Genomic DNA, 18739 nt, shown 5'->3' with positions numbered 1-18739 from the left:
TTAAGAAAAGATATTGCGTTTGCGTTATAATCTATGGCACCCATGGATCACTATGTTATCATTTGCACATTTTAAGTCACAATATTCATCTAAAATTACTTAATCAAAGAAACAAGTCCGCTGATCTCTGTATTAGAAAATTGCTTAGTCCAATGGGAGCTGATATCCCCATAAATGTCTTTACAACAAAGAGCTGCATGCTGTCGGCCTCTCCTATGGATAAATGCACATCATGCTAACAGGCAGTGGATTTTTTTTTCATTTGTACCATAATGACAACACGATGTGGCCGAATCCTTGTGTATCACCGATGAAGGAAAAAAAAAAAAAAAAATTGGAAGAGGTAAGTAAAGAGCAGGGGGCATATGCTGCTGGCAGTGATGTGATCGCCAATATGGCGTCTTGAAAATAAGTCATTAAAGATTGCTCAAATATGCACAAATCAATCCAAATATAACTTCAAACAGTAAATGAGAAGGGGCAGAATTACTAACATGGTTAAAATCTTGGAAAAGTCAATTTTGCATAATATGTGCTGACATTACTATATATATATATATATATATATATATATATATATATATATATATATATATATATCTTTTGAAGTCCTCACAATGTTGCAATGTTGCATATAACAGAAAGCTGAAATAATTGAATAGGCCTACTGGGTTTGTAAGTTAAAGATGCACCATGTAACTTTTCTGGTGGATCACCTGAAGATGCTATTGCCTTTTCTGATCGATGTTATAATGTTGTTTCTTCGTCAAAAACATTCACACATGTGTAATAAACTCTCCATATTCAGGCTTCAGTTTTCTCTCAAACAGAAAACACTCTGTTCTACCTTGTGATGTCATGGGGTAATATTGGAAGTGCTCCAGTCTGTTTTTAATCTCCACACACCTTCACTAGAATCATTTGGAAATTTCAGCCCTGGAATTTCCAATCTCTACTGAACTAAAGGTAAAAAAGTAGCTGTTAAATTGAAATTTACCACTACTTGACATCACAGTCATGAGGAACAGAGCATTTCGAGCTTTTGAGATGTAGACAGCCTAATAATGCAGGGTTACTCAAACGTGTGAATGAAAACACAACTCCAGGTATGGTTTTTGTGACCTAACAACATTGTTACATGTCTTAAAGCTCACAGGAGTCAATTTTATGTAATAAAATTGAAACGAATGCATCATGTACCTGGGTGTTTTCATTGCTTAAAAAGCACATTGAAAAGCATGCATTCTTTCAGTGAATGGGAGCTGGCCTGGTGGTAACTTGGCCTGCTGCAAACTTGGCCTGGTGGTGTCACCTGCTTGTCTCCATGAATTTATTTGAGTTGAAAGTCTCTGTGTCCAAGTGTATTTCAGTGAAATGAGTTTTAAAAATAATGAATGGTCAAAAATATTTTTGACATCATCGCGTAACCTATTTTGTTGTTTGACATCTGTATAAGTGTAATTTGGTCCCCCCCCCCACACAGGCCCATCCCCTTCTTTTCCCCGGCGACGCTCTGTTACTAAGAGACGGATGCAGAGAGGCAGTTTCTATGGCAACAGGGAGGCTGAGTCATCTCCAAGACTGGGTCCTCCTCTCTGCCACCATCATCATCATCATCAGCAGCAGTAGAAGCAGCACGCGATCCATATGCCCCTTTTTGAAGCGGAGCGTACATATGTTTCTTCACGGTGGACACACCTCCCCCAGAGAGTGGTCGCCCAAACCTCCTGCATTATTCATCTGGCATATGTCCAGCCTGGTTTGGGCTGGCACATGAGTTTGTATGTACTGTCTGTGCGTGCGAGTGTACATAGTCTATGTGTGTGTTTAAATGTGTGTGTATGAGGTGGGAGTGGGAGTGTGTAGGGCTAAAAATAGCTCCCTCTTCAGCTCCTGCCTCTCTGGACTTGGACAAAGGCACAGATCTAGAAGAGAAATACAGACAGGAGGGAGGGGGCAGAGATGCACAGCTGCGATGTCACTTCCTGTGTGAGGTGATGCCCATAACAGGACAATTAGCTTCTTTCAGCACTGCTAATTGAAACATCTTCATCACAGCAAATGTTATGATACTGGGAACACTAGAGCAGACTTTGGCTCATAAGCTGTAGGCCTAGTCACTGCACCTTAGACACTATCTGGTGGTGCGGGTAGGCCTATGTAAGTCAAATAGAGATGGGAAATAGCCTACTTTTAATCTATATTCATTTTAATCATCCCAAAAGCACATATTAGCCACCTATTTTGGCCCATCACTCTTTGCTTCTTTGATGAAAGAGACAAACAAACATGACCACAGTGTGTTTGCTGATATAGAGCTATAATAAAACCGTTAACCGGCTGCATTGCCATCTCTCCATGCCGGACAAACGCGTGACCGGTCTCAGGTCCGTGGTGGGCGGGCCCTCGCTGGCCCCTGGGCTGGCCTCGGGCCTCCTGTATGAGTGCGTCTGCAGTGCACGGTGTTTGTTACATAAGCAGGACGCAGGCTCGGTCGTGCACGCGCTGCTCCAGCTGCTATCTCTTTAAATGACACGAAGCCTGCACTGCGCGCGTGCGTGCGTTGGAGCGTGCTGAAGAGAAATTACGAGACAGGGGGCTCTGTGTTGTGGAGAAGGACTAAGCCAAAACAAACAAAGCCTGTGGATTGCACGCGCTTGTCCGCGGAGCGCTCGGTGCTGCTCGTGCTGTCGGAGCTCGGGCTCGGGTCTATGGGCAGGACGGCATCACTCCGCGCGTAGCCTCCTCTGCTCTGCTGCCTTCTCCGCACCCGCCACAGCGCTGGGAGCACCGTGATCATGGATTAAAACTCCAGAGGATTCTATGTGAAGGTAAGGCTGGTGTGGGCAGCAGCGGGATGGGGAGGAGAGGGGCTGTACCGGGGCTGGAGAGGGGCAGAGCCGCAGTGAGCGCTGATGGCGGCGCTCTTTGTGCGCGCCGCGGCCTATAGATCCACCGCATCGGCCTGACTTTCATTAACAAAAACATGAGGGCAGCGGTACCGCTGACGTAACCGCTTTGATTTTCATCCGTGTACCAGTCCCCGCGCGGCTCCGGCCCGGACCGTGGGCCTACCTGCGGGATGGAGAGGCTCTGTGGGGCTGGGCGGGCTGGGGCTGTGGAGCTCTGGATATGATGAAGTGGAGGGCCGCACGCTCTGCTCTCACAGCTCGGGTTTGGGGCTGTAGATGCGCACGCGGGTAGGCCTTTCACCACAGCAGACTACAGGGACATGACCGGAGCTTTATGATGTAATATGTTTCATTTGTTCAGAGGCAGGTGGTCCTTCACAGCCTACAGACTCAGCATCAGCATCCTCACATAGGCCTACAGCCTGAGTATGAATGAACACAGGTCACGTGGGGCGGGTTTGGGCAGGGGGCTGGTCCCACACACGAGGTGTCCTTGTATTTCTACTGTAGGCCTACCTTCTCTGTAATTCTTCTGTTTCTCGACTGTTCCTCCATTGTTCTTCTCCTTCCTCTGTACATTCTCTGTACCTCTTGAGCACCTCATCTGCACCTCCTCTGTGCTTCATCAGTACATTCTCTATACCTCTTCTGTACCTCTGCATTTCCTCTGTACCTTCTGTGAAGAAGAGGAGTCAGGAGGTGGATGTCCTGTCAAGAGGAGGTGGAGGTTCTGCCAGGAGGATGAGGTTCTGTCACTTGGAGATGAAGGTTCTGTCAGAAAGGAAGGTTTCTATTAGGTGGACGTTCTGTCAGGAAGAGGATGTTCTGTTAGGAGGAGGTGTAGGTTCTGTGAGGTGGAGGTTCTGTCAGGAGGAGGACGAGGTTCTTTCATGAAGTGGAGGTTCTGTCAGGACGAGGAGGTAATGTCAGGAGGAGGTTCTGTCAGGAGAGCGAGGAGAAGGAGGTTCTGCAGGTGGTTAGGGTTCTTTCAAGGGTGGCGGTTCTGGGTCTGTGAGAGTGGATGTTACATAAAGAAGTGTAGGCTCTGTCAAGAAGAGTTGGTGGTTCTGTCATGAGGAGGTGGAGGTTCTGTGTGTAGGTGTTTTTATGTTCTTAAATGTTATGTTATGTTAAAATAATGAAATACAATACTTACCTTAAAACATACAATAAGTAGAATATATATATATATATATATATATATATATATATATATATATATATATATATATATATATATATATATATATATATATATATATATATATATATATATATATATATAGTATAGAGAATACTGTGAGGTACTTTAAATTTTTATTCAAGCCCATTTTCAAATGGGACCTGCATGTGTACCTGGCTACATAACACATTTTACAAAGCTACAAAATGACTCAAATACTATCACTGAAGATTTAGAAGTTCATAACTGTGTAAAAAAAGTACTGATACTGGAGGATGTTGTCAACAGGTCTTTGGAGAAGTTTTTGTCGTCATAAAGCTGAAGTAAATGGAAGGAAAGCTAATAGTACAGTAGTACAAATTTACTGAAGATATTAAGTACTTTATTGCACCTATAACAAAAATAGTAAAGGGTGCAGGTGGAAGCTAAGGGGGATACTTGTATGAAAATGACTTAAGCAAATTCCCAAATACTGCAAATCTGACAAAAAGTACAGCTATTATAAGTACCCTAATAATGGCCTGTCCAGTGCCCCCTGAACCCATTGCCCTCTGCACACTCTACCCGCTGGACCCTCTGCCCCCTGGATCCTCTCCTGGTCTGGGCACAGAGAGGCAGAGTTTGGCAGCTGGCACTGTGGAGGCTGCTGCTGCTGGGCCTGTATCAGGGAGTTACATAACTGTGTATCAATCACCACCAGGGGGAGCACTGGTGCCCTGCTCAAGCGAACAGTATCACACCACAAGTGAGCAGTGTTTAAGATCTCTCAAGCCTCATACACAGAGCACATGGCCCTCAACAGGGGGCCACATTTGATCACACAAGGACCTCACATCTAATCACACGGGCCTCACATCTGATCACACATCTGATCACGCAGAGACCTCAGATCTGATCATACAAGGCCCCATATCTGATCACACAGAGGACTCACATCTGATCACACAAGGGCCTCACAGGGGCCTCACATCTGACCACACAGAGAACACACATCTGATCACACAGGGGCCTCACATCTGATCACAAAGGGGCCTCACAGGGGCCTCACATCTGACCACACAGAGGACTCAGATCTCATCACACAGAGGCTCCACATCTGGTCACACAGGGGACTCACATCGGATCACACAGGGCTCCACATTTAATCACACAGGGGCTTCACTTCTGATCACAAAGGGGCCAGTCTGCAGAGAGGGAGAGACAGGAGGGCCAGGGCCAGTTTCCTGAGAGTCTCCAGTACTAGTGTTGTTATGAATGGTTCAGCTGCCCAGGAAACAGCAGAGCTGTACATTGATTGTCTCAGACTGTGTATGTGAGTCACATCCACAGTAGTCAATGAGAAATTAAGTTTTACCAGGTCTCAAGCGCATCTGCATATGCGTGTGTGCTGATGGGGACAGGGCTGTGCTGTAAGCCTCAGATGGCCTGGTTAGGGTCTGCCTTATATCTGACATTACTAACCTGTTCCTATTGAGTCTAATGCGAATCTGTTTACTTGACCTGCAGGTCCAGTGTTGAACATGTCCAGCCCCAGCGAGCTCAAGTCGACCTGCGTGACTCGCAATGGTCTGGTGAAGTTACCGCCCAGCCAGCCCAACGGCCTGGGCAGTGCCAGCATTACCAAGGGCACTCCGGCTGCTAAGAACCGCCTGTGCCAGTCCTCATCTGTCCCCGCCATCCTGCCACCGCCCTCCACCTCCCTGCACTATCATCACCATCACCACCTGGACACCACCTCCTCCCTCCTGACCAACGAACTGGACTCGGGGAAGCCTCTGGGGCTGAAGCCATCCCTGAGGGGCCTGGCCCCTCTCAGTCTACCCAAGCCAGTGCTGCTGGAGCGTCAGCTGGTTCTGGACGAGAAGCTGCTGAACCGGCTGCTGTGGTACTTCACCACAGCTGAAAAATGCGTCCTGGCACAGGTCTGTAAGACATGGCGCAAAGTCCTGTACCAGCCCAAATTCTGGGAGGGAGTGACACCCATCCTGCATGCCAAGGAGCTGTACATGCTGCTGCCCAACGGGGAGAAGGAGTTTGTCAGCTTGCAGGCCTTTGCCCTCCGAGGTTTCCAGGCCTTCTGCCTGGTGGGTGTGTCAGACTTGGACATTTGTGAGTTCATAGACAACTACCCTCTGTCCAAGAAGGGGGTGAGGTCCCTGAGCCTCAAAAGGTCCACCATCACAGACGCAGGCCTAGAGGTGAGTGCTGACCGCATCTTCATTACATGGCCTGTGAGACTGTACAACATGTGAGATGTCTATAGATCTAGCACAAGCTTTAATGAAATATGATGGTGTGATGCGGTAATACATATCGTGGACATCTGACAATCCGTAAATATAGATGTGGGAATGAGTTGTGTTGTGCAGTGCTTGGCTGCGCTCTGGTGCACTCACTCTCCTCCATGTTTTGGCTGCTATTCTGGGACAAGGGGCTGGTTGCCATGGAGATGGCTGGGATGGCTGCATGTGCTTCCTCTGCTCCTCAGACCCAGATCTTCAGGTTGCAGGATCACAGTGTGTTTAAGCACTGAGGGGTGTCCTGAGAGCGGAGCTGTGCACTCCTCACTGTTTAAGCCTCTATACATAAGCACATCTGGGCTTTGTACAGGAGTTATGACTATAGTCATACTGACCTTACTATAGACACACTGTAATGCATATGGCTCCACCAACCCTGAATGGCTCAACAGAGACTGCACCTGCCCAGGGACAGAGTATCTAGAGGTTGCCTGCCATTTTCTTCAGCTCATGACAGTACAGGGTCTTATCCATAACAGTATACTGATAAACCAGGTGCCCTGTGGGCAGTGTTGAGTACTTTTACACACATACTTTATCAAACTAATCATTACAACATTCAGTTCCTTTAGTAAACTCTTGAAAAAGTATGCATCACACGAAATGTTATTTGGTTAGTTAAACTATACTGTATAGTATATTCTTCAGATTCTTCAGTCAAAGTAAGACCTTGTTATATGACAGGTGATGCTGGAGCAGATGCAGGGCCTCATGCACCTGGAGCTGTCTGGCTGTAATGACTTCACAGAGGCAGGGCTGTGGTCCAGTCTGAATGCACGCCTCACCTCCCTCAGTGTCAGCGACTGCATCAATGTGGCTGATGACGCCATCGCCGCCATCTCCCAGCTCCTGCCTAACCTGTCTGAACTCAGCCTGCAGGCCTACCATGTGACCGACACCGCCATGGCCTACTTCACCGCCAAACAGGTGAGAAGACACACACACATTAAGAGCAGATAGAGCATATTGAAATAAATAAATAATATTTATTAAGATTTGTCAGTGAGTGAGAGCTGTGCAGAGAAACTGGAGACTCTGTATGTCTAACATAAGCTTATTTCCCATCAGTCCAGGACTCAGAGGTCCAGTCAATATGCTTTAAAGGTGCACTGTTCCCTGAGCATTGTTACCACAAATCTCTCTTGCACAATTTTTGTCTTAAGCAAAGCCACATAAGCTTGTTAGCAGAGATTTATTTTTTTGTCATTTATCAGATATAAAGTCTTCAAAAATGACACACGCTCAGTGTAAATCAGTTCAATCATACACGTATTAAAGTCACAATAACAAGATAGAAGATAAGCAATAATATTGTAAGTACTTCATGCCACTGATAAAATAACATTAAGCAAGATGAATCCAGTAAACTATTTTAAATAGACAGTATCATTAAAAGCCTGAGCTGTAGCAAATATATAACAGAATAGCCAATAATTAGCCATAGAAGTTATTTATTCAATCCTCAACAGCTCAGATGTTATTGTATTACAACAAAAATAACAAAAATCTCTACATTATTGCAAGGAAAATGTGCAAACAATAAATACTGAGGCCAAAAAATCTATTGTTATAGTTCTCTATTTCGTGATGATCACAACAGGCCTTATATGCTAGCTGCTAGCGTCTACATTGTATGAATATTTGGATCTGTCTACAAGGTATCACCAGCCACTTGAACACATTCTAGACCCATTCTCAGCCCCAGTGAAAACAGCGTATTCTGTGTCCCCCTCAGGGCTACACCACCCACACCCTGCGACTGCACTCGTGCTGGGAGATCACTAATCATGGGGTGGTCAATATGGTGCACAGCCTGCCGAACCTGACAGCCCTGAGCCTGTCGGGCTGCTCCAAGATCACAGACGACGGAGTGGAGCTGGTGGCTGAGAACCTGAGGAAGCTGCGCAGCCTGGACCTGTCATGGTGCCCCCGCATCACTGACATGGCCCTCGAGTACATCGCCTGTGACCTGCACAAGCTGGAGGAGCTGGTGCTTGACCGGTCAGAACACACACTTTTATCTTTGTATAATATTGTCTCCATGGTAACATTTGCCTTTTACATTTGACCCATCTTCAACCACTGTCCCTGGGCAACCCATCAGGACCACTTAAATTAGTTAACATCATCACAATAAGACTAGCCTAACCCACTGTCACTGTACATGTTTGGCGTTTAGGTCTCTGGTTTCTAAAGTTAGCTAGTGTTCCCCGAATCCTTCCAACAGTTATTGATGGACCACATATTTTTTTGTTTCATAAAGAAGATGGCTGACACAGGGCTGTACAGGCTGGCAGGTCCTGTTCAGGTCCTAATACAAACCTTTGGAGCCATTACGCTGTGCTTATTCCTATGCTCACTTCAAATTACCAAAAAAAAGCGAAAATGGAGTTGTTCGACAGTTGCGGAAAATCACTAAGTTTTGTATAGTAGGTTCCTGGGTAATGGCCATGCTTTTTTATCCTCAAGCAAGAAAGCAACAAGTCCCACAAATGGACTTGATTATACATTGATGCTTTTGCTCTTGGCTGGAGACGTGAAGAAAAATCTAAGACCTGCGGATGCAAACGGGCTCATGTACAGCTAAACCAACAGCCTCTATCCGTTGCTGGATCCCAATTGCAACAAGCAAGACAACACATTGATCTGCTCTCCTCCGCACATGTAACCGAACCTGAGCACTTATTACACCCGGCTGGCCCGACACAGCGATACCTGGATATTCAAGCGCAGACTCCTCCTGGACACCACCCAGGCCTTTCTGATCACAAACAACATGGCAAAATCCTGGCTCCTCGTGTCAACTGACCGGGCTTTTCCTGGTTGGTGTGTTCCTGGTGTCGGTGCACAAAGGGGAGGCATGACTGTGGCTCGGGTAGTGGTGGTAGCGGGGTGTCCTGGTGTGCGCTTTCCATGGCACGCTGTGATTGAAATTCCAATGGTGGCTCTGGAGTGAATTCCTAGTGCGCACGTTTTAAGAAGGTAGCGGTGGATCCAGCTACAGCAGATGGTGACTCCACTTACATTCAGGTTTCAGATTCCGGGAAATTACTGACAATAATGAAAATAAAAACTCCTCCATGAAAACTGTACCCCATCAAAGGAACAAAGTGATCATCAAACAACGTAAGTGCAAACTCTTCCAGACTTTAAATAATGCACGCAGTTTATAGGACCCAAAAGAAATTCTTAAACAGTACAATTTTAAAAAGGAAGTAATTTTAATAAGAGATTTTAATTTGGAATATTAAGCCAAACTGCAACAACAGCTTTTACCTTGAACTGATTAAAGGGCCTACTCGGATAAGCAACTACAGAAACGTGTATAGATCTTGTAATAAAACATAATTTTGTTACTGGGCTGTCTGATCACAATATGATCTTATTTTCAAGAAAACTAACAAAAAACAGGATAACTCTTGCAAATCCTAAGGGTGACAAACTAATATCAAAAAATGACATTCCAAACCTAGTAAATACAATGGTCTGACTGTTAAGAAGTGCAGTGCTGTGAAGTGTTTATGTCTGTGATCCAAGGTATGATAAATCACATTATGAAAAATAATGAATATAAAACCTCGAAAAAAGGAACATCTTCCCTAGTTAAAGAGCACAATATGGTCAGTAATGAAACGAGACCAGAGTCTCAAATAAGTTCTGAAAAGTAAAACTAGACATAGCTGACAAATATTCACTTAACTTAGAAATAAAGTAACCAAACAATTAAGATATGCAAAAGCTAAATTTAAATATAAAATAATATAATCAGTAATGCAAAAGGAAATCCTAAAGAAATCTGGATGACTATAGATAAACTGACAGAAAAATATGCTACAAATTATTGCATGAAGGAGTTAAAGATAAATAAAAATTTAACAAATAATCCAAGTGAAATGGCTCAGGCACTAGATACTTACTTTATTGACTCAATGAAGACAGCCACAGTACACAATGTGACCCAGCATGAAACACCCCTAGACATCACAGCCCCAGTGCTTACCATGACCCAAGTATCTGAATCTACGGTGGACAGGATCATTTGCAGTCTCAAGAGTTCAAGAGCCAAAGATGCATTCTGCTTGGACACCATCTTTTTTCAAAAACACAAGCAATCACTCGATATGCCAATCACAAATAATAATAATAATGGCTTACACTTGTAATGCGCTTTTTCAAAGCCTCTCAAAGCACTACACTATAGTCATTATTCATTCATTTCCACACTTGGTGATGGTAAGCTATTATTGTAGCCACAGTTGCCCTGGGGCAGACTGACAGAAGCAAGGTTGCCAATCTGCACCATCGGCCCCTCCGACCACCACCTAACATTCGCGCACACACCACTTTCATACTAGGCAGTGTGGGTGAAGTGTCTTGCCTAAGGACACAACGACAGAACTTGGTCTGAGCCGGACTCGATCCTCTGACCCTCGGGTTGGGGGGACCAACACTCTAACCACTGAGCCACTGTCGCCCATATTATCAATAAGTTTCTTTATGAAGGTATTTTTCCAAGTCCATGGAAGGTTGGAGTTATTATAGGCTTCACATCCTTAGTGCAAAATAAAGCCTCACTAATGTCACTGTATATAATAATGCATAGGCTTTCCAGAATTTGAAATATACGGCACCAAACGGCTCATATATGTCAAAGTCACACCCACTCCACAAGTCGCACTTATTCATAAAATTAGTTTGACAATTTCTTCACCAGTGTTTCTTGGTTTTATTTATGGTTCAAAGTGTTGTAATAAGACATCTATCTTAAAGAGCTATCATCTTCTCTCACCTGCCAGACTGTCCTCCCCCACAGCAGCGAGTGGACAGGCGCTTGCACACACACTTGTGGCGCGCTGTGTCTCACCCATGGATTTGTGGTCTCACTACCGTTTACTATAGAACCATTTTGGCACTGGCTCTAATGGCTCTGTCGTTTGGGACATGGACCTGGGACCAGAGAGTTTAGGTCTAATCACCCGCTCAGTCCCAAGGCCACATCAATCTCACCAGCGGCTGGTCTCTATTACAGAACCAGTGGCCAAGGGGCAGTTTGGATTTGTGGCTGAACCTCAAGACTCAAGGGGCTTTAGCCTCAGGAAATTGGCCTAGTGATGCCTATGGCACAGGCTAGATACACTCCCTTTAAACATGTTATAATGTAACCTGCATTAAGGCTTTACCAGATAGGTTCTTTTTCTTATCTCTGACCCTAACCACACTGTCCTCCTAACGTCATTCTCCTGACCCTAACCCCCTCTCCTGACCATAACCTCACTCTCCTGGCCCTAATCCCAGTCCCCTCCTAACCCCAGTCCTCTCCTAACTCTCCTGGCCCTAACTCCACTCTCTTGAACCTAACCCCATTTTCCTGACCATAACCCCACTGTCCTCCTAATGCCATTTTTCTGACCGTAAGCCCACTTTCTTGACCCCAGCATTACTTGTGTTTGTGTTCCAGGTGTGTGCGCATCACAGACACAGGCCTGGGATACTTGTCCACCATGTCATCCCTGCGCAGCCTCTACTTGCGCTGGTGTTGCCAGGTACTCTTTCCACAAGTCTCTGTAGAATACTGTTTATATGGACATATACAATGCCATTCTTATACCCAACTTTCAGGTAAAATGTACACTGCCTGGCAAAATAAAAAATAAAAAAAGTCGCTACCAAAAAAAAGGTCACACACACACTAATATTTTTCATTGGACCGCCTTTAGCTTTCATTACAGCATGCATTCGCTGTGGCATTGTTTCTATAAGCTTCTGCAATATCACAAGATTTATTTCCATCCTGTGTTGCACTAATTTTTCACCAAGATCTTGCATTGATGAGGGTCGAGTCTGACCGCTGCACAAAGCCTTCTCCAGCACATCTCAAAGTTTCTCTATGGGGTTAAAAAATTCACAATTTGAGCCCGATGAATCCTGGCATTGTCATTTTGAAATATGCCTGTGCCATCAGGGAAGAAAAAAATCATTGATGGAATAACCTGGTCATTCAGTATATTCAGGTGTCAGCTGACCTCATTCTTTCAGCACAGACTGTTGCTGAACCTAGACCTGACCAACTGGAGGAGGCTGGTACCTATTTGCTTAGTTAAATCCAGGTGGCAACTTTTTTTTGGCCAGGTAGTGCATTTCTTATAGTCTTTTATATGTGTAATTATTTACAATTGCAAATAGTATCTTTAAAGCACCAATGTGTATCGTTTTGGCCAAAAAACTAAATAAAAACAATTATTATTATTATTATTTTTTTTCTTATTTGGCCTGGAGGAGGGTCTCCTCCTGCTTGTGTTCATGGAAATGTTATTCCTTTTGCTGTACTATTCCTCCATCTAGTCTCATTAACAAATTTTGAAGTGCGATACATTGCTGAAGTAAATATAGACGATAAACCATAATGAAACCAAACCTAAATGTATAATATTGTACAATCTGCAATAAATAAACACAACACAACAGAACACAACTGTTAAGTAGTTAGTATCTATAACGAGTCATAGAAGTTCATAATTCAACCTTCTACAGTTCAGATTGTATCATAATACGGAAAAATAACCAAAAATGTGGAATCAGTACAAAGAAAAAGTACTCACAATAGATATTGCAGAGAACTGACTCAAGTTGGGACACATGAAAAGTGGAGTGAATGCGAAGGGAAGAGGACAATTGGATGCAAACAGCAGAAGGACTTAAGCCCTTAGTGATCTTGAAGGGCCCCAAAAAATGAGGAGAGAGCTTCCGGAAATCAGTCTTAAGAGGAATATTTTTTGAAGATAACCAAACTGACTGACCTGGTAGATACTGAGGAGCAGGGGAGCGGAGCTTGTCAGTTGCTGCCTTAGTTTTAGCCATAGATTGGAAAAAGACCTGTGCAGCCCTTCTCCAGATATTCTGGCAACGTTAAAGATGGTGCTGGACAGAGGGTGCCGCCAGGTCCATTTCCTCAAAGAGAAATAGTGGGGGTTGATAACCTTGGGAGGCTTGGAAAGGGGACAGACCGGTTGCAGAACTCAAAGAATTATGAGCATACTCAATCCAGGGAAGAAAGGACCTCCAGGTAGGGGAGGACACAGCACAGCGCAGCTCGGTCTCCAGATGTTGGTTGACATGTTTCGTCTGTCCGTTAGTCTGGGGATGAAAGCTAGATGCAAGACTTACTGACTTGACAGGTAAATTGTGTTCCTCGGCCAGAGACTATGTCCAGTGATATGCCATGAAATCTGAAAACATGGCGAGTTATGTAATCTGCTGTCTCTTTAGCTGTAGGCAGTTTAGGCAGAGCAATGACATGAGCTGCCTTTGAAAACCGGTCAACAACCGTCAGTATGACTGTATTACCTTGGGACAGAGGGAGGCCAGTTACAAAGTCCACTGCAATGTGTGACCATGAGCATTTAGGAACAGGCAGAGGTTGGAGCAGACCAGAGGGCAATGAGTGGGATGCTTTGCCCCTAGCACAAACTTGGCATGCCAAAACATAGGCTGTGTTCAGTTGACCCCAAGAGGCAGGAGAATCGTGAACAGTGGACCCATTACAGTACTTTAGAGCGGACAGCATTTGGAACTAAAAGAGAGCCGGGGGAATCTCACTGATAAGATTTTCAATGTCCCAACTTATAGCAGCGACCACACACACAAGTATCTTCCGAGGAGAACTGACATGAGTGCGCATCAGTCTTAATATTGCGTGAACCTGGACGATAAGTGAGAATGAAGTTAAATCTGCTGAAGAAAAGCGGGCTTGCTGTGAGTTCAGACGTTTAGCAGACTGTATGTAATCCAAGTTTTTATGGTCTGTCCAAACCAAAAATGGATGCACTGCCCCCTCCAACCAGTGGCACCATTCCTTCAGGGCAAGTTTCACAGCTAACAGCTCTCTGTTCCCCACATCATAATTCCTCTCTGCAAGAGTCAAATGTCGTGAAAAAAGCACTAGGGTACAAACAATTGTGTGGGTCAAACCTTTGAGAGAGTACTGACCCAACTACTGTCTCTGAAACCTCCACAACGAACTGGCGGGAGGGATCACGCTGGAGTAGATGTAAACAGATCTTTCAGCTTGGTGAAGGCAGACTGAGCTTCCGGGGGTCTAACTGCTTGGAAGGAGAGGTTAGGAAGTTTAGTCAGGGGTACCACAACACAACTAAAGTCTGATAAATTGCCATTAAAAGTTTGCAAAACCAATAAGCCCCTGCAACTGCTTTCTACTGTTGGCCGATCTATCACGGCCTTCACCTGTCCACTTTCGACAATAAAGCCCCCAAAAAACTGAGTGAAATTTACATTTTTTCCGCTTTTACGTAAAGCTTGTTCTCGAGGAGTCTTTGAAGGAACTGGTGCACATGCTGCTCGTATTCCTGTGGAGTCTAAGAATATCATCCAAATACACAAAGACAAAATTATTCAGAAAATCGCATAACACATCATTGATAAGAGCTTGAAAGACATGGCATGTTAAGCCAAAAGGCATGACTAAATACTCAACGTGCCCCAGTGGTGTTTTAAAGGCAGTCTTCCACTCATCCTCTTCTCTTATATGTAGCAAGTGGTAGTGAATCTGAAGTCTACTGTGCTGTTTATCTGGGACTTGTGTGATTAGTTCACCCATTATTTTTTCACTTAACTCCTTGACAAAAACAGCTTTAAGTGTGTTGTTGGTCCAATCAACATCCAGAGACAGTGTCCAAAATTCAATAGTATAGTCTGCAACGGATCTTGCATCCTGAGAGAGACTTAACAGGCGAAGAGAGGTGTCAGCTTGATAGTCTGGAAGGTCAAAAACATGTTTAAGTTTCCCCCACATCATAAGTCACTTGGTCAAAAGAGAAGATGGAGAATTTTGCCTCAGCCCACTGAAGTGCTCTCCCTCTCAATAATCCACACATGTAACAGATCTTAGCAGAGTCCGTTGTAAAAGAGGCTGGACGTTGAACATAGAGGAGCACTGTAAAAGAAAACCATGGAAGTGGCTTGGCTGATCCGAGTATGGATTACGGTCCATGCATGTAGGCGAGCAGAAGAGGTTGTTCCAGGAGTGAAGGCATAAGCCATCCTAACTGTATCTCTTGACTGTGTGTGTGCAGGTGCAGGACTTCGGGCTGCAGCACCTGTTTGGGATGAGGAGTCTGCGCCTACTCTCACTCGCTGGTATGCACTTTCATTTATGTGCTAAGATATTATTCTTTTGAATTTTTTGTCACTAGGGTTTTATTGTATTCTGATTTATTAATTATTGATTTGATTGGGACAGTGCAATTTAATGGACACAACATGAATGTAAACACACAGGATTACAGCCGAACCTAATGAAACAGAACAAAAGGAATAAACAATAAAACAAATACATTTCATATATACAACAAGGCACATTGGCGTCATCGCACACTCAACATTATTGCACACTCCATGACAAGCTCTTTTAAGGTTAATCAAGCTGTTTAAGTCCAATAGTCTACGTTATTTCAGAATATATATATATATATATATATATATATATATATATATATATATATATATATATATATATATATATATATATATATATATATATATATATAATTTTTTTTTATCAAGTGTTCTAAAAACTTTTTGCAAAGGTTTTTTATGGTTTTCAAGAACAAATATGTTTTTATGACATACTAAAACATGTATGTATGGTGTATAATACTTGTAATATTAGATTCTATGGTCTTAATTTCTCATAATTTGTGCTCCAGAGCCCCATCTCAGACTATGCGCTATGATGCATGCATCGGGCTACAATTATTCAATGATTTTGTATCCGTCTCTATTCAAATAAACCAAATACATTTTTACTTACTGAACTAGCTGCAAATCAATAATCCTCTGGCTTCTCAGATTCATCCTAGAGTAACTCCCAAACATTGCAAAATGTCCTAAGAGAGGATCAACATTTCAGACCACATCGGACTCAAAAAACCCAACATAAAATAAAATACTGCCACTGATAGTTGTAAATTACCCACTGGTGCGCTTCCTAGAATAGGCTGGCTATTCCATTTTTTTTTAAAAGTCACAGTGAGGACACTTCTGCTCCATGCACAGAAAAGTTCCAATGGTTCTTGTCTTTATTCCTGAAGCTCGCTGGCAGACTGGGCACACCTCCAAAAGATATATATATATATATATATATATATATATATATATATATATATATATATATATATATATATATATATATATATATATATATATATATATATATATATATATATATATATATATATATATATATATATATATATATATATATATATATATATCTCAGTTGGTAGAGTGTTTGTCCACTGATCCGAAGGCTGGTGGTTCAAATCCCGCTCTCGACAAAAAACATCATTGGTTGAGCGGTCAGATCCACTGATCCATAGGTTGGCGGTGCGATTCTAGCTCACACAGATGAATGCTGTCGTTGTGTCCTTGGGCAAGACACTTAACCCACCTCGCCCTCAGTGTCTGCGTACACTGGTGTGTGAATGGGTGAGTGGTTCCTTGTTGTAATGCGCTTTGAGTGCCTTGAAGGTGGAAAAGCGCTATAGAAAAATGTGACCATTTACCATATATATATAACATATTTATATACAGCTAATCTTTTAAGAGATTAGTAATTGAAGCTTTGACTTACATCTGAGTACCTCTGACAAAACAGTCAGTGAATCTTCTGGATCATATGTATAATCATCTGGATCTGATGGAATATGCATTGTTGAGCTACCTCCTAAGGGGTCCTCTGCTATGGCCCCTTCAAGACAGGGTATCCCTTCACAAATATCACCCAAGCTTGGCCTTTTTACAGGTGTTGATGTGATGACTGTCTGTCTATGTACAAAGCCAGCACTGTGGGGTTGTCCGAGTTTCGTTTGCGGTTGTCCGAAAAACAACAACAAAGAAACACTGATATTAGCCTTACAGTTCTTTCAGGGCCTATACTCCAAATTCACATACGAAAGCAGGGTACTATTAATCTCTTTACCACTTTATAGTATCTGCACATAGCATAAATGTTTACATACCTATACTCCTAAAATGAGGCTGCAGGGTTTTGACAGAGAGCTGTGTCCCTGTTGTGCACGTTGTTATTATTTCTGTCTGGCAGCCCGTTGTAGCAGACGATGGCTGGTGTGCACTGGAGGTGGAGGTCCCCTAAATAGCAATAACATGTTAATTGTGCAATATATAATCAATACATAATAGTTCTTGTGTTGTATTTGTTATCCATTATATTTAAGTAGACATCCTAACATCAACAGAAGAATAAAAAGAATGTTGCCTATCTATGCTATTATTATTGTTCAGTGTTCTACCATGTAATGCTTTCTTTTATTGGTGGTAGGCAGAGGGACTGTCAAAGGGGTTGGTAGGCAAACGTTCCAACAATTGTGCCAGTTCAAGACATGTAAAAAATCTTTATTTGCATGTGTCTATCCTTAGGCTGCCCCTTGCTCACAACCACGGGCCTGTCCGGACTCATCCAACTACAGGACCTGGAGGAGCTGGAGCTGACCAACTGCCCTGGAGCCACAGCCGAGCTCTTCAAATACTACTCCCAACACCTGCCCCACTGCATGGTCATCGAGTAGCCCCCCCCCATCTCCACCAGTACCTCCCTGACCCCTTACCCCACCTCCGTCTTCCTCCTCGCGCCATCCCACAGCCAGAAGGACCAGCAGGAACCTGGGGGCCCCAACTGAATGGCCCCTCCGCTGGGAGTCAGGAGCTCCGCGACGTCTTGTCCCAGAGCTGGAGCAAACAGGGACAATCTGTAGGCTTGTAGAGACCAGAGGAGGACGTGTACAGCCAAAAAGACTAGAGGAGAGGCCATCCACACGTGTACAGAATCGGACTAACGCTCGCTGTAAGTACGCCGCTGCGCTTCTCGTGTACGCTGTGGACTCATCATCGGGGACATCTGGGGACATTTGGACATTGGGAACATCTCCAGTTTTTGTCTCCGCTCTCAGAAGGATGTGGGGAGATCATGTTTACAGCTCCTTCAGTATTGGCTCTGCTTTTTGATACACCGTTTTTGAGTTGCGACTAATGATGTTTGCAAGGAATGTGTCTGTGACTTATTTATTATTAATATTCATATTTTTGGACAGGTTGGACTTTAATTTTTTTGAATGATGGAAATGTGGACGCTCTTGCCTTTAGGTTTAGATTTTTTCATTTTTGGGTTTTGATGGGGGAGTTAGTTTTTGATGGGGGAGTCAGGGAGGGCCAGGCAGTTTGTGGATGTCAAAGTATTGGTTATATTCAATTTAGTTAGTACATAGAAGGAACATAAAGGAAAGAGGCTAAAGGGACAAAATAATGAGGGT

The 18739-nt window shown here is 43.7% G+C and overlaps 1 protein-coding gene across 1 annotated transcript; it reads left to right on the top strand.

Annotated features, from left to right (window-relative positions):
- The first annotated feature begins 2707 nt into the window (after positions 1 to 2707).
- On the top strand, positions 2708 to 17998 carry fbxl16 (F-box and leucine-rich repeat protein 16). Its single transcript, XM_033971193.2, has 7 exons — positions 2708 to 2831; positions 5602 to 6293; positions 7080 to 7322; positions 8131 to 8396; positions 11854 to 11938; positions 15485 to 15548; positions 17850 to 17998. The coding sequence occupies exons 2-7, from the start codon at positions 5616 to 5618 to the stop codon at positions 17996 to 17998; spliced, it is 1485 nt and encodes a 494-aa protein (XP_033827084.1). The 5' UTR covers positions 2708 to 2831; positions 5602 to 5615.
- The last annotated feature ends 741 nt before the right edge of the window (positions 17999 to 18739 follow it).

The sequence above is a fragment of the Periophthalmus magnuspinnatus genome, chromosome 8, assembly GCF_009829125.3.
Source record: "Periophthalmus magnuspinnatus isolate fPerMag1 chromosome 8, fPerMag1.2.pri, whole genome shotgun sequence".
Lineage (NCBI taxonomy): Eukaryota > Metazoa > Chordata > Actinopteri > Gobiiformes > Gobiidae > Periophthalmus > Periophthalmus magnuspinnatus.
This window is presented reverse-complemented; position numbering and strand designations above follow the sequence as displayed.